Genomic DNA, 19837 nt, shown 5'->3' with positions numbered 1-19837 from the left:
TTTGGTATTTTTACCAATAATTTCTTAATCACTTAGCAAGAAATACTAAGAGTAAAGAGTTTTTAAGAATTTACATCCAGTACCTGATTTTTGAAGTGACATGGATGGTTTGATAGAAATTCTGCACTGTATCTTGAGTAAATAATAGTCAGCTGTGACATATGGACAATAATTCCTTTCAAAGAATTCTTGTGATGCTGAAAGCCACAGGAATGAGGCTTAGTAGTTTTTGCAGCCATTGGGACTCCAAGATAGAATTGTAACCAAAATAGGAACTGACCTGAACATTTATAGAAAAGTAAACTAATGACCTGCTTGAATGCTCTCCATGGTTTCTAGGATCTGAGTTTACTGTTTCCCTCTGGTTTTAGTGTTTTCTTAAGAAGTCCTCTAGAAATAAAGCTCCTTTAAACAAACCTTCCTGGAGGAAGTGCTGTCTTCTCAGTAGTGGATTTAGATGTAAGAGTACGATAGGAAAAGTAAGGCAAAGACACTGACTGATGCATATTATGTATCATATTATGATATATAATATATATTTCAGATATATATACCTTGAAAGTGGGTCATTCTTAATTCTGGTTAAGATGGTTAAGGGGCGCCTGGGTGGCGCAGTCGGTTAAGCATCCGACTTCAGCCAGGTCACGATCTCGCGGTCCGTGAGTTCGAGCCCCGCGTCGGGCTCTGGGCTGATGGCTCAGAGCCTGGAGCCTGTTTCTGATTCTGTGTCTCCCTCTCTCTCTGCCCCTCCCCTGTTCATGCTGTATCTCTCTCTGTCCCAAAAATAAATAAACGTTGAAAAAAAATAAAAAAAAAAAGATGGTTAAGACAACACAGCCACCTGGGTAGTCAGGATATGCCACTAGATTGAACATTCATAGTTCCTGAACATCCATAGTTCCTGAACCTACATAGTTCACTGAGTGTAGCATCATACAGAAAATTGAACCCTTTCCCATCCTGCCAGGCAGCTGAAAAGATACACACCATCGTTTCTCATGGCTCAGTTTTGTATCAAACACATATGTTAAATCAGCAGCTGGAATTCAAGCCAGCTATCCACAAAGATGGACTTTGTGGTAAAGAAGGAATCTGCATCCTGAGAGACATTTATATTTCCTTTCTTTCTACATATATGTGTAGATCAAGGGAGAAAGAGAATATGAATGGGTCTTAGACTGCTGGTAATGACATTTCTGACAACAACATTACTCTAAATTTATTTTTGTTTTCCTTTTGTGGAAATGAATATACCGGCTATATTCCTAATATGCTTTCTTAGTGTAGCAGGCTCTATCTACACTTTTATGTTGTTGGGGCATTTCTATATTAGGGGAGTGAAATACTCATGAACTTTTCCATTGTTGTAACTTGAGAGTTGTAATTTGAAAAAAAATACATAGAATATTATTGGACAGAGTCCCTGAATAAGAAGATAAATGCAATCCAGATATCTCTATTCTGACTGCTATTATTCACCTTTACTTTCATTTTTGATATTTTTCCTGGTGCTTAAAATCCACTTTGTTATTCACAATAACATTTCTATTGAGGGATTAACTTCCTTGACCCTGTTTTGCAAATGAAAACTGAATACATGCTAAGCTGGTAAAAGAATCTGTTTCGAATCAATAGCTCTCTGTATCTTCTTTGTTTATCCTACTAAACCATCTCTCTTTGCACTAAGTTTCAATAAAACCAAATGGCAACCGTATGACTGTTAGAAATATTTTGAACATCATTGGAAATCAAAATTTCAACCATCTGAGATGAACAAAAAAAAGCAGATTCTCATAACATCGCTATTGTTGGAAACATTTCAAAGCGTATTGTCATGCACCTGAATTTTGGGACATTTTTGCAATTCTTGAGGGAATTATTTTTATATTTTTGTCCTTAGTTGTTATTCATTTTTAATGCTGTGATGTATTATAACATGTCTATCAAATTTATCATGGCTCAAATTACAGGGCTTTAGCAACACTATTTTTTGCCAAGTGAATGCAATGGAGAATTTGAAGCCACACATGAATCTTAAGTTTCAGTACAGTCCAAAATGCACATTAGTCATTGAAATTCATTTGCTTTTCTAGAGTGAATTTCATTTTTTAAGGATACATATGACCTTTTTTTAAAGGTCAAAGTTGGCATCAACTTTAATTTTTTAAAAATTTTCTTCTAAGGAATTCAAGGCATTTTAATTTTTTTTTAAATGGATGGTTGAATTACCTCCTAATTCTACAGAACTCATAAGGCTTCATTAAATCTCAAAACCTTGATGTATAATCATTGGGAGATATTTTTTCATGGGTCTTTCATATAATTCTGCATATCTGATGAATAGAGGCCCTAACTGCCATTTTACAGAATTTAAAGGATATTTGAAGGATATTTGTATAGGGAAGAGACTTGGAACATAGTGTCTCCCTCTTAAACAAAAGGCTGGTTTGCAAGCCTTGAGCAGTTAGAGGTAGTGTCTCCCTCAGGGCACAGGGCAGGTATGCTTACCATCCAGTACAATAAACTAACATCTCCCTCAATATATAATGGCAAGCATGCTTGTGACTATAATAAAATATTCAGGTTCCCTTAACCCAAGGCTTCTCTGCTGTAATGCAACTCACTGCACGTACAGGTTGTCACCAGATCCTCATCATACTGTGCACTAGGAATTGGAGCTTGGGGAACCAGCATGAGAATGCTGGTACAATGACTAATATTTTTGTGGGTAATAATGTCCTTTGTCTCTGATTCAAGAGCCACGTATATTCTGCCACCCTGAATGAAACTGTATTTGAATAACTTGTTATTTTCTAAGTTAGAAAAAAATCATAGACCCTTTACAATTCTTGACAATATTGGTTATAATTTTCTGCAGGCATTTTAGATGATGAAAGATTATGTTCACTGTGTTCATTTTTTTTAAGTTTACGTATTTTTGCGGAGAGAGAGAGAGACAGAGCGTGAGTGGGGGAGGGGCAGAGAGAGAGGGAGACACAGTATCTGAAACAGTCTCCAGGCTCTGAGCTGTCAGCACAGAGCCCGACGTGGGGCTCGAACTCATGGACAGCGAGATCATGACCTGAGCCAAAGTCGGGTGCTCAACCGACTGAGCCAACCAGGCACCCCCAGACCACTCATTTTTCATGAAAGACAGTGAAAATCTTGTCTTATAAAAGCCACAGAAATGAACATAGATTTTTATGCACATGCACATATGTGTGTGTTCTTCTGCTTGGGGGTCAATATCAGGTAAACTGAGCAAAGTGATTACAGTTTAAATTCAGCATTCAGAAGTAATAATAATAATGATCACTTGAGGTGAGCTTAGTATAACATACAGAATTCTGGAATTACTATGTTATATACCTGAAACTAATGTAACATTGTGTGTCTTCTATGCTTCAATAAAAAAAGAAAAAAAAATATCCACACAAGTGGACTAAACTAACACTTAATGGGAGCTTAGTGTATATACCCGCTGCTCTAAATGCACTGCTTTTATTAACTAATTTTTGTAACTCGTATTTGGTTATAGGGTACATATTTTCCTGGCGCACCTGGGTAGCTCAGTTGGCTAAGCGCCTTGATACCGGCTCAGGTTGTGATCTCATGGTTCATGGGTTTGAGCCCTTGTCAGGCTCTGTACTGACAGCATGGAGCCTGCTTGGAACTTTCTTACCCTCTCTCTCTGTTCCTCCCTTGCTTGTGTGCACATGCGCACACATTTTCTCTCCCAAAATAAATAAATAGGCTTAAAAAAAGATACGCATTTCCTTTCAAAGAAACTGGAAAAATCAGTTTTGTATCTTTGGTAGAAGATGCATCAAAAATGAAGCTTTGGCATTAAAGATATTTTAGAAACTAGATTTTATTCATATTTTGAATTAATATGTTTTATAATATGGCAAAATAAGACAGTAATTATTGTGTTTGAATTGCTATGGACCGAGTCTCATATATATAAACTTAGGGTTTGTTTCTTGTTTTGTTTTTTTGGTAATCTTTTGAGTTCGGGATTAAATTTTAAATGCACTTACAAAGTAAGGCTAGCACTTAAAATAGGAACAGTATGTAAAACTTGAAGAGAGTTTACAGATTTTAGATTATATTTTTTAAATTGGATCCCTCCCTCAGTGGTTGAAGTGAAATTCATATATTTGGCATTCGTTGACAAACTGTTATCTAGATTTGATTGGACACTGTATTTCATGCAGATATCAGCATACATACTTTTAGAGTGTAGTAAGCATTTTATGCTTTCTAAGGTTTATTAGAATGATTTGGACAGTTCCTCTGGGGTTTTCTAACTACATAGTTAGCAGGTGTTCCAGGTCATACTGACACGTAGCTTCTCATGGTCATCTTTGGTATTGTTTCTCTATGCACTTAATCTTAAGGTTTGGATTTCTGTTCATTTTCAATGCGTATGCTGACCATTGTGTCATAGATCTAACATGAACTCTGGAAATAGTTTTCTTGGATATGTTCTGTCTCAAGGCAAATAGGTTATGGTCAACTTTTGAATGTTTTTCTTTGATTTGTTCATGTTGCAATAAAAATCGCCATTATGTCTATCGGACATCACAAAACTTTCCTAAAGTTCTTTTTATATCATTTAATTTTTATATAGTTTTCTTTACCACATTTTTAAGGGTGGTAAGGAAAACAGGATGCAAAATTATAGTATCTAAAAAATTGACACTATTTCAGGAAACTGAGAATCTTAAACTTTGTTTTTAGCTTTTATGCATTTAGAACAGAACACTCTTGGAGATTGTCATAATCACATTCAAATTGAGTGCTAAGCACACTAAATATATTATACTCTCTATCCTATATGCTATACAACGTATTAAATATAGACTGCCTGTGTGTATATATGTACGTGTGTACATGTGTGTGAATCAAAATATTTTTTTGGTATTGTGTTTAAAGAGATACCAAAATTAGTATAACTTATTGATTCTAAGTCTTAATATGCATTTTAAAAAGAAGAACCATTTGCATTTGGAAACAGAATGATCAACCAATAAGTTGTATTTTTCTTTTTAAATGGATCAGATCCATGTTCCCCTTATAATATATCACAATGAGCTGTTTTATGGTAGTAAGTTATATATATAGCCTTTTATACGTTAGGGTTTGATCAGAGGCCAGAACTTGTATGGGCGATGTTAAAAAGGATTTTGTAACAGGCACTTGACCTTATACAGTTGTGGAAGATGGTGGAGAAATCCATGGATTTCTGGAATCTATTGCCTCTGAGTCAGGTAATGGGCCTGACATTATTGTGGGTCACCAGGATTGGCACTAGGGAAGAAAAGCTGACATTTAGTGGGGAAGAGCAAGGACTAACTGAAACTCACAAGGATAAACTGTGACCCACAAGGACAAACTAGAGTTGGTGTCTCTTTCACCACTTCCAACTTTGATGACTTGGGTGACCTACAGAAGAAGCTGATGCTTTTTGCTATGGAGCTGCACAAGTACCAGGACCAGGTCTTATAGAAGCTAGCAAATAAGATCTGGTAGAGGGTGCAGGAGGGGCAGGCCCAATGCTAACATGGTGGCCAGCAGATCAGAACAACTTTGGGACTTTTATGGTTGCAGTTCAACTTCTGCCTTGCACGTCTCATGCAAAATACTTTATGGCCAATCTTAACCAGTTTATGGAAAAGGGAATTCTACGCTGTAGTTCCAGCTTATCTCAAGTGACACAGTACAATTCTGCCACAACTTTTTAATAATTGCTGCATTTGCTGTTTGACTGACAGTAATTCATGCCATCTACCACTTTGATGAAAAGAGTGACTATAACTTATAGTCCTCCACTCGTGGAAGACTGGAATTTTATGAAAGTTCTAATGAACAACATGTAATTTCCCTTTGTAACAAAAATGGGCACATAATTTTAATATTCCATACCAATTTTACTAAATCCACCTCTCCTTATCATCAAGTATGGGCTTAAACTCCCTTATCTGTCCTTAAAAGGAAGGAACAATTCATAATGGAGTTCTTGTCCAAGGTATTGCACACTATAGTGAATGGCATGAGAGGTGAGCATAGGTGGAAATATTCAAATCAAATAAACAGATGATTTCCTATATTAAGTATAAGTTAGGGGCACCTGGGTGGCTCAGTCAATTAAGCGTCTGACTTTGGCTCAGATCATGATCTCACCACTCATGGGTTCAAGCCTTGTGTCTGGTGCTAACAGCTAGGAGCCTGGAGCCTGCTTTGGATTCTTTGTCACCCTCCCTCTCTCTCTGCCCCTCCTCCACTCACACTGTTTTTCTCTTTCTCTCACAAATAAACATTAAAATTTTTTTTTTAAAAAAGAATACTATAACCAGCTGATTATTTAGTAAGTAATAAGTTATTATGGTAAGCACTTTACTATATCACTATTCTCATTTTTAGTTGAGGAGACTGTGACTCAGAGATCCTAAGTAACTTTCTGATAGCCACACAGCAAATGAAAAATGTTGCCTGAATAATTCTAACCCATGTCTGACAGACTTTTAAAGCATCATGTTAAAACCCCCATCTATTTCTGTTTTGTTATTATTAATTCATTACATTTGCTCTATATGTTTTTTTTAAATTTATTTATTTATTTAAATGTTGTCTGTGCCCAACATGGGGCTCAAGCTTATGACCCCCCAGATCAAGAGTCACATACTCTTCTCAATGAGCCAGCCAGATGCCCCTATATGTTTTCCTTAAATTCTCTGAGAATACCTTTTCAAGTTTGAATATCTATTTTAAAAAACCAACATCTTTATTAAATATTCATATAATCAAAATTTAAAATTCTAAAGGTCCAAATTTTCATTGTATTCAGAAATGATTTCTAAAATTAATGTATGTAATATATATGCACACATATATCTGTATATGTGTGTATGTACATTATAGTATATACAGATTATATAGTATATATGGAGTATTATAAATGGCTAAGGAGTCTCCATATTTAGAAAATATATTAAGAGAACATTTTATATTATTAATTAACAGCATTTAATACTTTTGATATTAAGACTCCAACCAAAAATGTTTTCACTTTTCATGTTAGACAAGGTAGAAGGTAAAAGAGAGGTATATGTGAATGAAATCAAGCATTCCTTTAAAATGTGGATTTCATTTTTATTTCTCCTTCCTCGTGGCTATATATCATACATAATTAAAGATGCAGTTTTTCTCCCTTATTTGAGTATTAGATTCTGTTATGAGAAAGCATATATGTTAGGAATAAATATGCCAACTAATTCTATCCACAGTAAGCCTCTTTAAAAATTTTTTATGTTTATTTTTGAGAAAGAGAGGGAGAGAGACAGAGCTGAGTGGGCAAAGGGCAGAGAGAGTGGGAGACACAGAATCCGAAGCAGGCTCTAGGCTCTGAGCTGTCAGCACAGAGCCCGATGCGATGCAGGGCTCGAACTTGTGAACTGCGAGATCATGACCTGAGCCAAAGCCAGAAGCTTAACCAACAGAGCCAACCTGGTGCCGCAGGAAGCCTTTTTAGATTGTAACTCTACCTACTTGGTGTAAATCATGGGCTTAGTTGCTGTAAGGCATGAGCACCAAGTACTCAACATGTTGCATAAAATTGGAAACCACATAGTATGGTTGAAATCAGAGTAGGGATTTTTGACTACTTAAATAGTTCTTCTGGCTTGGCAGGAAAATTTTTAAGTTGGTTTCACATAATACTTTATAATTGTATGCTTTCATTTGAATATAAGATAAAGAAGGTTTATTTTTTTATGGACCACCTACAATCAAACAACTCAAGTGAATGATACAAATGTGATAATTAGATTGATAGTACAATATGAAAGAAAATATAAGCTAAAATGTAGATGTTATCAGTTTCTCTGGTCCATAAGTAACTTCTAGAGCTTCACAGCAGTCAATCCTGAGGTGAAAAGTCAGTCAAATGGGGCATCTTAACAGAAATGAGTATTTACATAAAATGATTTGGCAGCTTTGTGTAGGAGTCTTCATTTAGTCTGTCACATAACTCGAGCCACTTTAAAATTTAATTTTCATCTGTTACAGGTTTAAAGATGTTATAGGTCAGTTAATGTGAACAGGCTTACATTCTTAAATAACTAGCCATGAAATGACACCAATTTTGTTGTCCTAGTTGAATCATCGTTTTAAAAAAAAAAATTCTGAAATCAAAACACAACAAAACAAAGCTTTGAGGTGAACAGGTCAGTTGGTTTTATTAGTCCATCATTTTTCTTGATAATGAAGGTGAAAATGTCTCCCAAAATGGATAGAACAGCCTACTCACCATATCACAAGGTGCATGTTAAGCAATTCCAGGTCACAAATTCAACATTAGATGGTTAATATTATAATTAGAACACAGTTAAGTCTTAGTTTTATTACCTATGCCTCTTTGAAGAAGAGATATATAACATCCTTTAATGAATGCCGAGGTATTAGAAAGACATGATTATGGATGATTAGGTCACAGCTGTAATAGCATAGTGTTAAAAGAAAAAAAAAGAGAAAATATTATTACTAGATAAGTATGAAACAGCTTACATAGAGGGATGAAGTGAGTGACAGGAACAATCTCACGGATTACTGCTTTGGCACGAAGATTCTAGTATTCAGCCAGCTTGCCAAATAAATTGACCAGAGAAAAAGAAAGTCAACAGATTAACTTCAGGAATTAAGCTTATTAATGGATTTTCATGCAGAAAAGTATCCACCCATCATGATAGGAAAAGGATTCCTTTGCTTTCCCAGATGGTAGATTAAACATTAAAATATTTCTACATAAACTACATAGAGACTTTTTCTTCTAAATGAATGTTCGCTGACCTGAGGCAATACTACACTATACCCATTCATTTTGGGCGGATTTTTATTTGAACCAGAACAAGTTGTTAGATTTAATCATGAACTGAATATATTTGAATAGAAATTGTTCATCTTCACAGCCTTCTCTCCTTTTTTCTCTTATTTAGAGTAACATTTCACTGCTCCATCCATAATTTAAGAACATGCAAGGAGGTAATTGGAATTGGAGGTAAATTACATTCTTTTGTAGAAAGTATAATTATCGGAAGTTAGTTAAAAACACCTCAATTCTGTTTTAATTTTCATGCATGGAGCAGTTGTTTTGACAGATGGATGGACTTTATTTTTGTAACCGTCCGGGAAAAGTCTGCGTAACATAGTCTAATCAGTGCTACATATTTGTAATGTTTGTTTTTGAATCACAGTGCATTTGGCTCCTATATCTTTTTTCTGGGGGTAGACATTTTCTTTCTAATTTATTTTTCCAGGCTAATATCTCTTTTGTTTAATTCCTCTTTCAATTTAATCTGAAAGCACTAGAAACATTGAAAAAATAAGTGTGAACGGTTTGTCACTAGGATGATGAATCACTGTTCTTCAGGTGCAGCCTTGGGGTTTACTGGTTTATTATTGCCCTTACTTTTACTTCTAGGAAAGTTAACAATTCATAATGCTGTTGGTCTGGAGTACATTTCAGTAAAATAAGAGGTCAGTATGGTTACCTGACTCTTGGGAAGGCAACTTGTTGCTAAACTTGTCTGTGTATATCAACTTAAATTCCAAAAAGGATCAAGGTTTGAAAAATGAATTCATTTTGAACTGATTACATTTTCTTTATTACGTTGTAAATCCGCCGGTGCTGAGCAAAGCAGTGCAGTAGTTTAATGCCAAAAAGTACATTACATTCTAAGTTTTAAGAATCGTCATGGTTCAAGAAAAGGTCAGAATCACTCTTCTTCTGTCTCCCTAGAACAGAAATGTGTGAAGTGTGTTTCCTTTTTCTGCCACGCTTCCTTCTTTTTTAGAGGAATGTCCAGGCTGCTTCCAAATAAAATGAGTATCCTGTTTTGGAACATTCAAAAAACAAAAACAAAAACAAAAAAAAAACCTTGGCAGCAACAAGCTAGAGAGTGAAGGCAAATGAATGACAGAATTGATACTCTTTTATGTAGGTTTCTGTTTAAAGAACAATCCTTGCTAACAATGTCTTCTTCAAATTTTTGGTTCTTCTCTGTCCAGTACTTTTAATTCACTGCTTCCATGCAGCTATTTTTAGCCAATTTTGAAAGTACTTCATTCACTGTCTTTGTTTCATTTCAAATGTCTTAACTTATTCTGTAAACCTAAGAAATTTCTCTCCATTCTATTTGCATCAACCTTCCTTTCAAAATAATGCTGAGCTAGCCCTGGGGCATGGCAACATAACAGCCTGCTGCCAACTAGGAGAGTTCACTGGGGAAATGAAGGGGATCATTCCAGGCCTTAGGCCAATTGGGTGGGTCTAGTCCCTTTGTAGCACAGATAGAGTCTGTTATCAGCATTCTCAGTAGAACCCTTTGCCAGGTTTCACAGCTATAGTCTTGTGACTGATTTTTTTCCAGCAGCTCTGTAGAGGGCTAGCTGTCGTACTATAGTAATACTTCTTTGATAGTTAATAGACAACAAACTAAAATTATGAGATTCAGTGTGGCTCACTTCTGTAGTTTTAAGAACCCTGAGTTTTTCAACCACTAATTATTGCTAATCAATTACCCAGTCTATAAGAGATATAAACTCCCAGCCTATTGATTTTAGGACTGAAAACAGTTACAGAGATGGCATGAGTCTCCATTTGTCTTTACAAGTATCCATGCTCATAAAATGTTTCCTTTTATTGTTGTCCCAGAGAACTAGGGTCTCTTCTCAGATTTCTAGGATGCACTTAGGTGTTACTAATGGGATTAGAGAATTTGGATTTGTATTCAGAATTGCATGTGTGTCTTTTAAGGCATGGCAGGCAAACTGGAAGCCTGTTCTTTTCTAAAATGAACAAGATGTCCATCTGGTTCTGCCACTATTATTTATTAGAATATTCGTTTGCTTACCAATATATACATAGCCATTTACTTGGTTTCAACATACGGTGCCGGAACTGGTTATTTATAATCATGAATGCTGTAATACTGAGTCCACAATTAGGAATGGCTGTCTTTATGTAAAAGAAGAGTATGTGGCCACCTACATGTTTCAAAAAATGGGGTGCTGTGAAACATTTTCCTGAAAATGCCTTCTTTGCAAATGACTGAATATTCTTTAAAGTACAAATAAATCCTTTGGGTAAGACTTATGAATGGCCTCATTTGTAAATGAGTTTATCAGATGTTTCCCTCTGCACAACCTCTTTCCCCTGCCTAGACGTTCATTCCCTAGCCTCTTGGGAGGAGAGAAACTGTTGCAGAATGGGCAGTTTGTTGCTGAGAGTCTTGGAAGTTAGGCTCTATCTGTTTCGTCTAAGATGTACCATTAAATGTGGGTAAGATCCATATACTCTTTAAGTTAGGAAATTTTTCTTCATTGCAACTTCTAAAATTAATTGATTTGAGAGCTTAATTTTATATGCTGTACTGCTTTACCAGACAAAGAGTCAGGATTTAAGTGGCAAAACAGTGGGAGAAATTAGATGTTTATTTTAGTTACTTCCCTAAACTACTCAGCATATGTTAAGAAAGTATGAGGAGTCATAACTTGAAAGTTACATATTTTACCTTAAATAGGTCTCATTCATCTTTGGGGCAGTATATTAACAGGACACCCTTAGGTTTCATCCCAGAAAAATCAGTGGTAATGGAAAGCAGTTATTTGAATTTAAATAACAATTATTCTGCTTAAGTTTGGTTGTCTGCTCCTTATTATGGGGGCAATAGAATTAAGACCAAAATTATCAGCTGCAAACACAGAATACAAACATCATGTGGAAATGTACTTACATCATTGTAACACCTCAGTTATAAACGCCAACTGACCACATAAGTCCAAATGCATTCTGAGCTTTCACTTGAAAAGTCACATGTTACACAGAGTGAATTTGGAAGTGTTCCATGCTTTGAGGTGCTGGGATCAACACTATCTTCTATTATATTTGCCAGCCTTGCTCACATTAGAGTGTCCTTTTCATCTTTATCTGCATTTCTAGTTACATATTTGGTTCTTATTTCCAAATGTTTATAGGTAAAACACAAACTTAGGATAATCTATGATCAATAATAAAATAGTTTTCGATGAAGTTTTTATTATTTAGCATATGAATATTCATTTGGCTACTTTCAAAGTGGATATTATGTATTCCATGATGAACTCATACTTTCTACTTATATGTATGTAATTTTTAAGATTCCTTATATGGTTAACAGACCATAACATTTTATTTGAAACTATTTTGACAGTTTGGGTTTTCTTTTCTTTTTTTTTTCTTTTTAATATTGACATAGATTCACCTATTTAAAAATAATTTTGTGAGGTGCCTGGCTGGCTCAGTCAGGTAAGGGCCCAGCTCTTGATTTTGGCTCAGGTCATGATTTCTTGGTTCCTGAGATAAGCCCTGCATTGGGCTCTGCGGTGACAGCGTGGAGCCTGCTGGGTATTCTCCCTTTCCCTCTCTCTCTGCTCCTCCCCCATTTGTGTGTGCACACATGCTCTCAAATAAATAAACATTAAAAAATAATGAAAATATTTTGCAAAAACTAAGTCTTTTCTGCTCTGGAATTTTTGGGTAATAAAATTATCAGTTTATATTCTGATTATCTGATTTTTCTCCCAAATCTTTCATCAACAGGGACAAAAGGCTGAGATTCCTATTTGTTTATAGAAAAACAGTTTCTTTCACAGCACCTGCAGGTAGAATATATAGAAAGGATATAAATGGCTCTGTCCATTTTATTTGTTTTTATTAAAAATTTTTTTTAATGTTCATTTATTTTTGAGAGAGAGAGAGACAGACACAGAGCATGAGCAGGAGAAGGGCAGAGAAAGAGGGAGACACAGAATCTGAAGCAGGCTCCAGGCTCTGAGCTATCAGCACAGAGCCTGATGTGTAGCGGGAACCAACGAACTGTTTGTGAGATCATGACCTGAGCTGAAGTCGGATGCTCAACTGACTGAGCCACCCAGGTGCCTCTTTCTCCATTTTATTTTTCAAGTGATCTTTTATTTCAGAAGATACAATGGCAGGTATATCTAAACTATAAATAATAAGATATGACTAGATTATCTCCTAAGAACTAAGCATTCTTACCTGTGGGATTTGTGGCTCATTGGGCAGGGAATGCATGTATGGGTTCATGGGTTCAGGATGTCCATGAACCTCCTGAAAATATTTGTTAATTATAGCCACTCCATAAAAGATCTTTCCACCTACAGACATTCAGTACTCTAATCTTCCCTATTTCGTAGAAATATACTCTGCATTGTCTTTGAGGCTGAAATGATGTTTTGGAGAGGAGGCAGCTTTACTTTCTTAGACTCTATAGAGATTACTAATGAGCAGAACTGAAGTTTAAAGGCAGGCACCCATCATTATTGGCTACTACTAATGTTTAAAATTCATGTTTAATAAAAAGCTTTATTATCTTTTATTTTTGTTTTATTCTAAACTTAAAGCTTATTTTTGCAAAGAAATTTCATCAGTGTGTGCTTTAAGTAATCTTTAATTAATCATATCATTTCCTGTTCCCCTCATCTCTAGAAAAGTCACTTGTGATTAACAATTATCTATACCTTTATTCCACTTTTATATAAATAAATTACAAATAGTTTTAATGAACTGTTATGGAAGACAATCTTTTATTACCCCCCCAGATGATAAGAGCTTTTATAGTTTATTTCATTAGATAATATGAACAAATAATAGGATAATAAGCCCTGAAAATGTTGTGAAAAAGACACAAAAGAAAAGAAATCTGTTCAAGCATGCCTAGCACCCTAGAGGATACCTCAGCCATGCTGACTGCTAGAACTCACTGGTTTTCCTTTTGTTTTACAGAAAGAATGTGCTAATTTCATCAAGGTGCTTAAGGCTTATAATCAGACTCACTTGTACGCCTGTGGAACGGGAGCTTTTCATCCAATTTGCACCTACATTGAAATTGGACATCATCCTGAGGTAAACTAAAGCTGGCTTTTAAAAACTGGTATTTGTCCATGACCCCTTCCTATTCAAATGCTTCATTACTAATTTCTTCAGCTCATTTAGCTTCTGGTTTGCTATTCAGTGGGATCTACTTCAAATTCAGATGCTATTATTAATTTTAATCTGTGAATGCAAAAAGAATGAGACCATCACTCAACGATAACTATGGAACAGGAGGAAGGAAGGAAGAAAGCATTTGCTTTCGCCCTGGATTACAGAGTCCAATCCATTTTGCATGTGCAGCAGATGTCAGCAGGCTGAATGTGTACTGTTTTCTCCTTCATTTGTATATTGCCAGCTTTCCCCTCCATTTCCATCCTCCGCCAGAAGTGTCTGCCACCCCAGTTGTTTTCTTCTGCGTAGGGATTAAGGAAGGATGCCATACATGTGCACAATGGTCTGATCTCATGTTTGACCTAAATTATTCACATTTGTGTTCTTACTCAACTAAGCTTTCTTTCTCTATTTTGAGCTATAATGTTGGCAGTATGGAAAAGAAAAAGAAATGTTTCTTTAATTGGTTTAATATAAGAGATGTTTTAGTTAGGTAATTAAAGTTAGGTAAGTTTAAGTAACACTAGAGATTAGGGAAATACTGAAAGGAAAAGTTACGGATATTGAAAGTGGTTCCATGAATTGGGCTTACCAGTAAGCCTTCAACTATAAGCCCTTTTATAATTTTTTGGCACTAAATGCCAAAAAGAACAAATGGTGAGAGCATCATTTGTGACAGAATTTTCTTCCAAATTGGAATTCAGAGATACTCAACAAATAAAGGATTTATTTCTCCAATATTTTTGAAATCCCGAAGATAAAATATAATTCACACGTGAGCCACTTCTCTGTAGCTATAGATTCTCTCCCTAAATTTTCTTAAGGTGTCCTAAAGTGATACAAAAACGTTCTTTCAACCCAAAGGTTTAGAAATCAAAACAGTCTGTGCTATAACATCTTTGTAGACACCTTAGAGACTATGTGGTTTGTAGACCAAACACAATTATTATTACTTAACTGATGATCCTGGAAAGATGAAAACACTTTACCAAGGCCTCACCAGTGTAAGTATTTGCTCCTCATCAGCCGGTTCCCCCCAGTCCATCCTTCCTCCTTCTTTCCCGTACAAGCATGTATAGTATACTTGCTGACGTACCCAAGAGTTTTAAGTAAAAACTAACTTTAAGGAAAGGCCGTTCTACTTAAATTACTTGTTTCGTATTGATGAAATTAGGAATAATTCCTTGCACGTGATCTAGGAGACTTTGTATGCTTGACTTCCAGCACCTCTTGGAGAAATCTCTCCCTCTTTGCTTTCTTCTCATCTGTTCCTGTAGTCAGGCATCCCAACAGTTAGGCCTGGGGTAATTGTCCCACTATTCTGTACTCTGGAGAAAGCTCTAGAGAACTCCTTCCACATCGTATTACACTTTTTCAGTCTGTCAGGGATCATGCTGTTCAGACAGAGCATTGGAATCAGGAGAGCTGAGCTCCTAGCGCAGATTAATAGAAAAGACATGGGCTGTGAAGTCACATCTGGCTTCTGATCTTGTTCTACAACTCACTAGCTTTGGAGCCCTGGAAAAATTATTTAACATCTCAGACTCTGTCTCATACTATGTAAAACAAAACTGAACAAAACCCCTGTTATCCTCAGTGTCCATATATTGTAAACGAGAGGTTGACTTGTTATCTCCAACTGCCTTCCAACCCTCCTAGTAAGGGCATGACCCACTGACTTTTTTTGTTATAGAAACTCAATGAGTTCTAATCCCACCATTGTTAAACAAGTGTCCCGTGTCCTAGAGTGGAGGACTTTTGTCTGACCTCACTTGGTACTAGATGCTTGATCCGGAATAAGCTACTTATTTTCTTTGTGTGTCTGTTTTATGTATGGCTGTTGTGAGGGTTTAACATTGTCCAATAGGTAGTAGGTACTGAAAGAATGTTACCATTTTTAAAATAAAAATCTGCATCTCGCTGTTACCGTCTTTCGTGTAATTGTCATCTTGTACCTCACTTGATCAGATATTGTAAATTACCGCACTGAACTCCCATTGTTACTAGGTGATTCTGCACTTTATCTTAAATTCTTCCATTTAAAAATTTTAAACTTAGATGATCTTGATGGCCATTTAAATTAAAATACCATTTATTGTTCCCATGTTTGTATCATTTTCCCAAAAATACTGATTTTTTTTTCTTGAAATTGCTATTTAGGAGAGTTCACAGCATATTTCCTTTATAACTCATTAACTATTCATTGTTCTCTTATGGGTGGGCAGGGGAAATGAAAGGTACAGGTTCTGGAGCCAAGCCACTTATCCAGGAAAGTGGAGGAAGCCATTTCCACCACCGAAATAAATAAAGCTTCCCTTCTAATCTCCTTTGAGGTAGAATATTGGGATGCAGGTATTTTCCTGAGATTCTGAATCTCAGAGCTTTGGAGAGAGGTCCTCCTTCAGAAGCTCAATGACCTTGATTTACATGGCAAATATATTGGGAAATATTGTTCCAGAGTCTTTTAAGTGGTCAGAGGAAAGATGATTATGCAGTCATCTGGGGGAATTTGGGGCGGTCTAGACAGACAATCTAGGAAATTCTGGAAAAGATATTATCAAGATAGCTTGTCTAGACAGTATAAGATTTAATTTTCAAATGCTTAAGCTGCCTTAAGAGAGAATCTGCTTTAAGTTGATCTATACTAGTACTTAAAATCCTACCCTTGAATTTAGACAGTTATGCCGTTTGTGAAGTTGAAGAGACAATGTGTGCTTCATGCCCTTAGGAAAAGAATAACAATGATGGAAAGATTGGAAGAAGAAGGTACAGTGATCAGAACTGAGGCTACAATTGTTGGATTAGCTCTCATGAAGTTTGAATTTAGTAACTTTTGTTTGCAAGGATGGCTTTTCATATAGAACCAGGACATATCGTTGTCTTATATTTTAGTTTATAAATAGAATGAATGCTTTGCTATTACCTGTCCCATACTACATAAAATAATGAACTAGTATCCTCTTTAAACCTCTGTTCTGCCTTTACATAATGAAGATTATTTCATCATACAAAAAAAAAAAAAAAAGAAACATTTTGCTTTTCGCTTTTATTGTGGCCTTTGTGGACATTTTAACATTCAATTTTTTTCTTTGCTGTGTTCTTTCTTTAAAATAACTCATTATCTTACACTGAGTTCCCCAAATTGTTGAAACTCACTGTTAGGAAATGATACAGTGGACTTAGCTTTTCAGATAACTGATGTCACAGAAGTAAAGACATCACTTTGGAAGCAAATCAAGACTCCCTTTGTGATTTAACAGCCTCAGATCTTGCAGGAGGAAATTAGCAGTTGCTTTAAGTAATGATAAATAGTTTGAGGGAAAAAAAAGAGAAAACCCTTGCTTAGTCTTCCAGTCAGAAAAATAGGCCTTATTTTACACTCCTAGCATTTTAATAGCAATATTTACACTCCTGAATACTGTATTCCAAAATCTACTCTTGCCATATAGTGAATGTCTTCTGACCACACATAGTATGTCATTGATTACTGTATTAAACAGATTTTCTGTTTCCTGTAGTACAGTTGAGAATTGGTAGACCTACTAATTAACTCCAGTTCTATAAGATATATGTCAATCAATTCTTGGGTATCTGCCAGTGGTTTTTGACACTGCAGATAACTGCCAATGAGGTCACATACTTTATGCACATGTGTGTGTTTATCATAAAAATGCACAGTTCACAGAAAGAGTGATTCAGAGCTAGAGTACAGATGAGTTTTGATTTTAAACTCTCAGTATCCATGCCATTCAAACGAAAAGTGTAAGTCATCCTTACAAGACAGAATATTCCCAAATGGCTCTTAGTATATGGTATTTCCCCTTCAAATTTACATCTGCTAATAACAAAAATGTATGAGTTTCGGACGAGTATAGCTTTTCAAAAAAGTCTCTGGATGCTTTCTCAAATTCCAAATGGGCCTTTTCTATATACCGGGCAGGAAATCTGAAGAAAGATGGACCCAGATGAGAGCTGGAAAATATTAACTCTATAAATACTCTCATAATGTCATGATCTCAATTTATGATTGAACCAAGGGGACATTAAGAAATGCAGTGAAGCTTAATGGCTATCTCCAAGGTCATTTCTGTAATGACAACCCATATACCTAGATATAGAATAAAATGTTTTGTCTGGTTCTTCCCTTCCATGAAGAATAAGACGTTGCTTTTATGCAAAACTTTGAATCAAATGCTCTTAGTAAGAGTCTTCAAGGCCAGAATGCTATTTAAGTGGTAGTTAGTGCTCTGGTGACTAATTTATACATCTATCTAACCTCTTCTTATTGTGTTCTCTCTCTCAATGCATGATGCTGTTATCCCAGTAGAGCACAGGTTTATTTCTAGGAGGAAATGTACTAAAGCTGAGAAATTTAGATGTCTTGGTAAAACAGTGAGGAGTTACTTTTGGGTAACTCTTTCTGTCTTTCTTAGATTATACAGTGGAGTCTGAATTTACTTCTTAGTGGACTAACTTAGGTGGGAAAAGTCAGGATTCCTTGGAGATTTCTTCTTGGCTACTCATTATTTCCACCAGAGGCAGTGTGTTCCTCATTTGCACCACTGACCGAGTAACATGTTGTTAGAGCAAGTCCATTATGATTTCTAGGTCTCTCTTTCCTAATATTTCAATACTTGAATCATGTTGGAAGGTGGACCTTTATAAGTTACCATGCTGAATAAATAGTACCACCATTTATATTGCAAATTAAATTTATTATTTTTTTTATTTAATAATTTTTTCAATGTTTATTTTTGAGAGAGAAAGAGAAAGACAGAGTGGGAGCTGGAGAGGCACAGAGAGAGAGGGAGACCTGGAATCTGAGGCAGGCTCCTGGCTCTGAGCTGTCAGCACAGAGCCTGATGTAGGGCTAGAACTCACTTGCCATGAGATCATGACCTAAGCCGAAGTCAGACACTTAACCAACTAGGCCACCCAGGTGCCCTCTTGGAACTTAAATTTTAAAACACTCTTATATTTGTATTTGAGGAACAGAATCATAGTTCATAAATGCTGAGTGAACTTAACAGCTCAGCAATATATTTTTCATGAGCTATTAACATTCTAATTTCTAAATATTATCAATAAGACAGTTTCTCAAAATTAATAGAACTAGTAGTTAAATGAGATAGTAGGGGGACCTAAGTCATGATTAGAAACAAGGTTAGAAAAGAAAAAAGTTCACAAATGATTAAAAAAAAAAAAGTGAGAGAGAACCAGAAATCCCCCTCACCCTGTTTAAAATGTTACAAATCACTGTTTTGTTTTTTGACTTGTTTGCTTTAAATATGTGATATGAAAACACCATAGTAATGACATTAATATTTTACCTTCTACCACATATTTGGTTCATTTGAAAAAAAGATTTTTTTCTTCAAAGTATTTCACTGTGTTTTATTCCTAAGAACAATGTCAGATAAAAATGGAAATGTTAGCATTCAATTCTTAGGGTATTTAGTCTCATGTTTTATCATATCTGGTTTACCTACTGCCAGAAAAATAATTTGGACCAAATTAAATAGTTTTCTAAAGGCCATCCATATTGGTTCAATGACGTCATTGTCAATTACTTCTTAAAAGTCTTTAATGTACTCAGTTTTTGAATCACATCTTCATTCATAATCAACATAGGTATAAGGACTGACTCGTATACAGCATGTTAATCAAAATATTTTTTCTTCTCCTGAACCCTCAAGAGCTAGTATGGATCGAAGACCTTCCATTTATTCGATCTAGCCAGTCACTGGAGGTATAGACTACCCAAGTTGCTCTTTCTCCTATCTATGTCTT

At 35.6% G+C, this 19837-nt stretch overlaps 1 protein-coding gene across 5 annotated transcripts in view; it reads left to right on the top strand.

Moving 5' to 3' along the window:
- The window catches only part of SEMA3A (semaphorin 3A), a 481474-nt gene that overhangs the window by 321537 nt on the left and 140100 nt on the right, over positions 1-19837 (top strand). For all 5 annotated transcript variants that reach the window (XM_045052318.1, XM_003982709.6, XM_019825395.3 and 2 more), the window contains one exon: positions 13847-13966. In XM_045052318.1, coding sequence (XP_044908253.1) covers positions 13847-13966 — 120 coding nt within the window. The remainder of the gene's footprint in view (positions 1-13846; positions 13967-19837) is intronic.

This window comes from Felis catus, chromosome A2 (genome assembly GCF_018350175.1).
Source record: "Felis catus isolate Fca126 chromosome A2, F.catus_Fca126_mat1.0, whole genome shotgun sequence".
Classification (NCBI taxonomy): domain Eukaryota; kingdom Metazoa; phylum Chordata; class Mammalia; order Carnivora; family Felidae; genus Felis; species Felis catus.
This window is presented reverse-complemented; position numbering and strand designations above follow the sequence as displayed.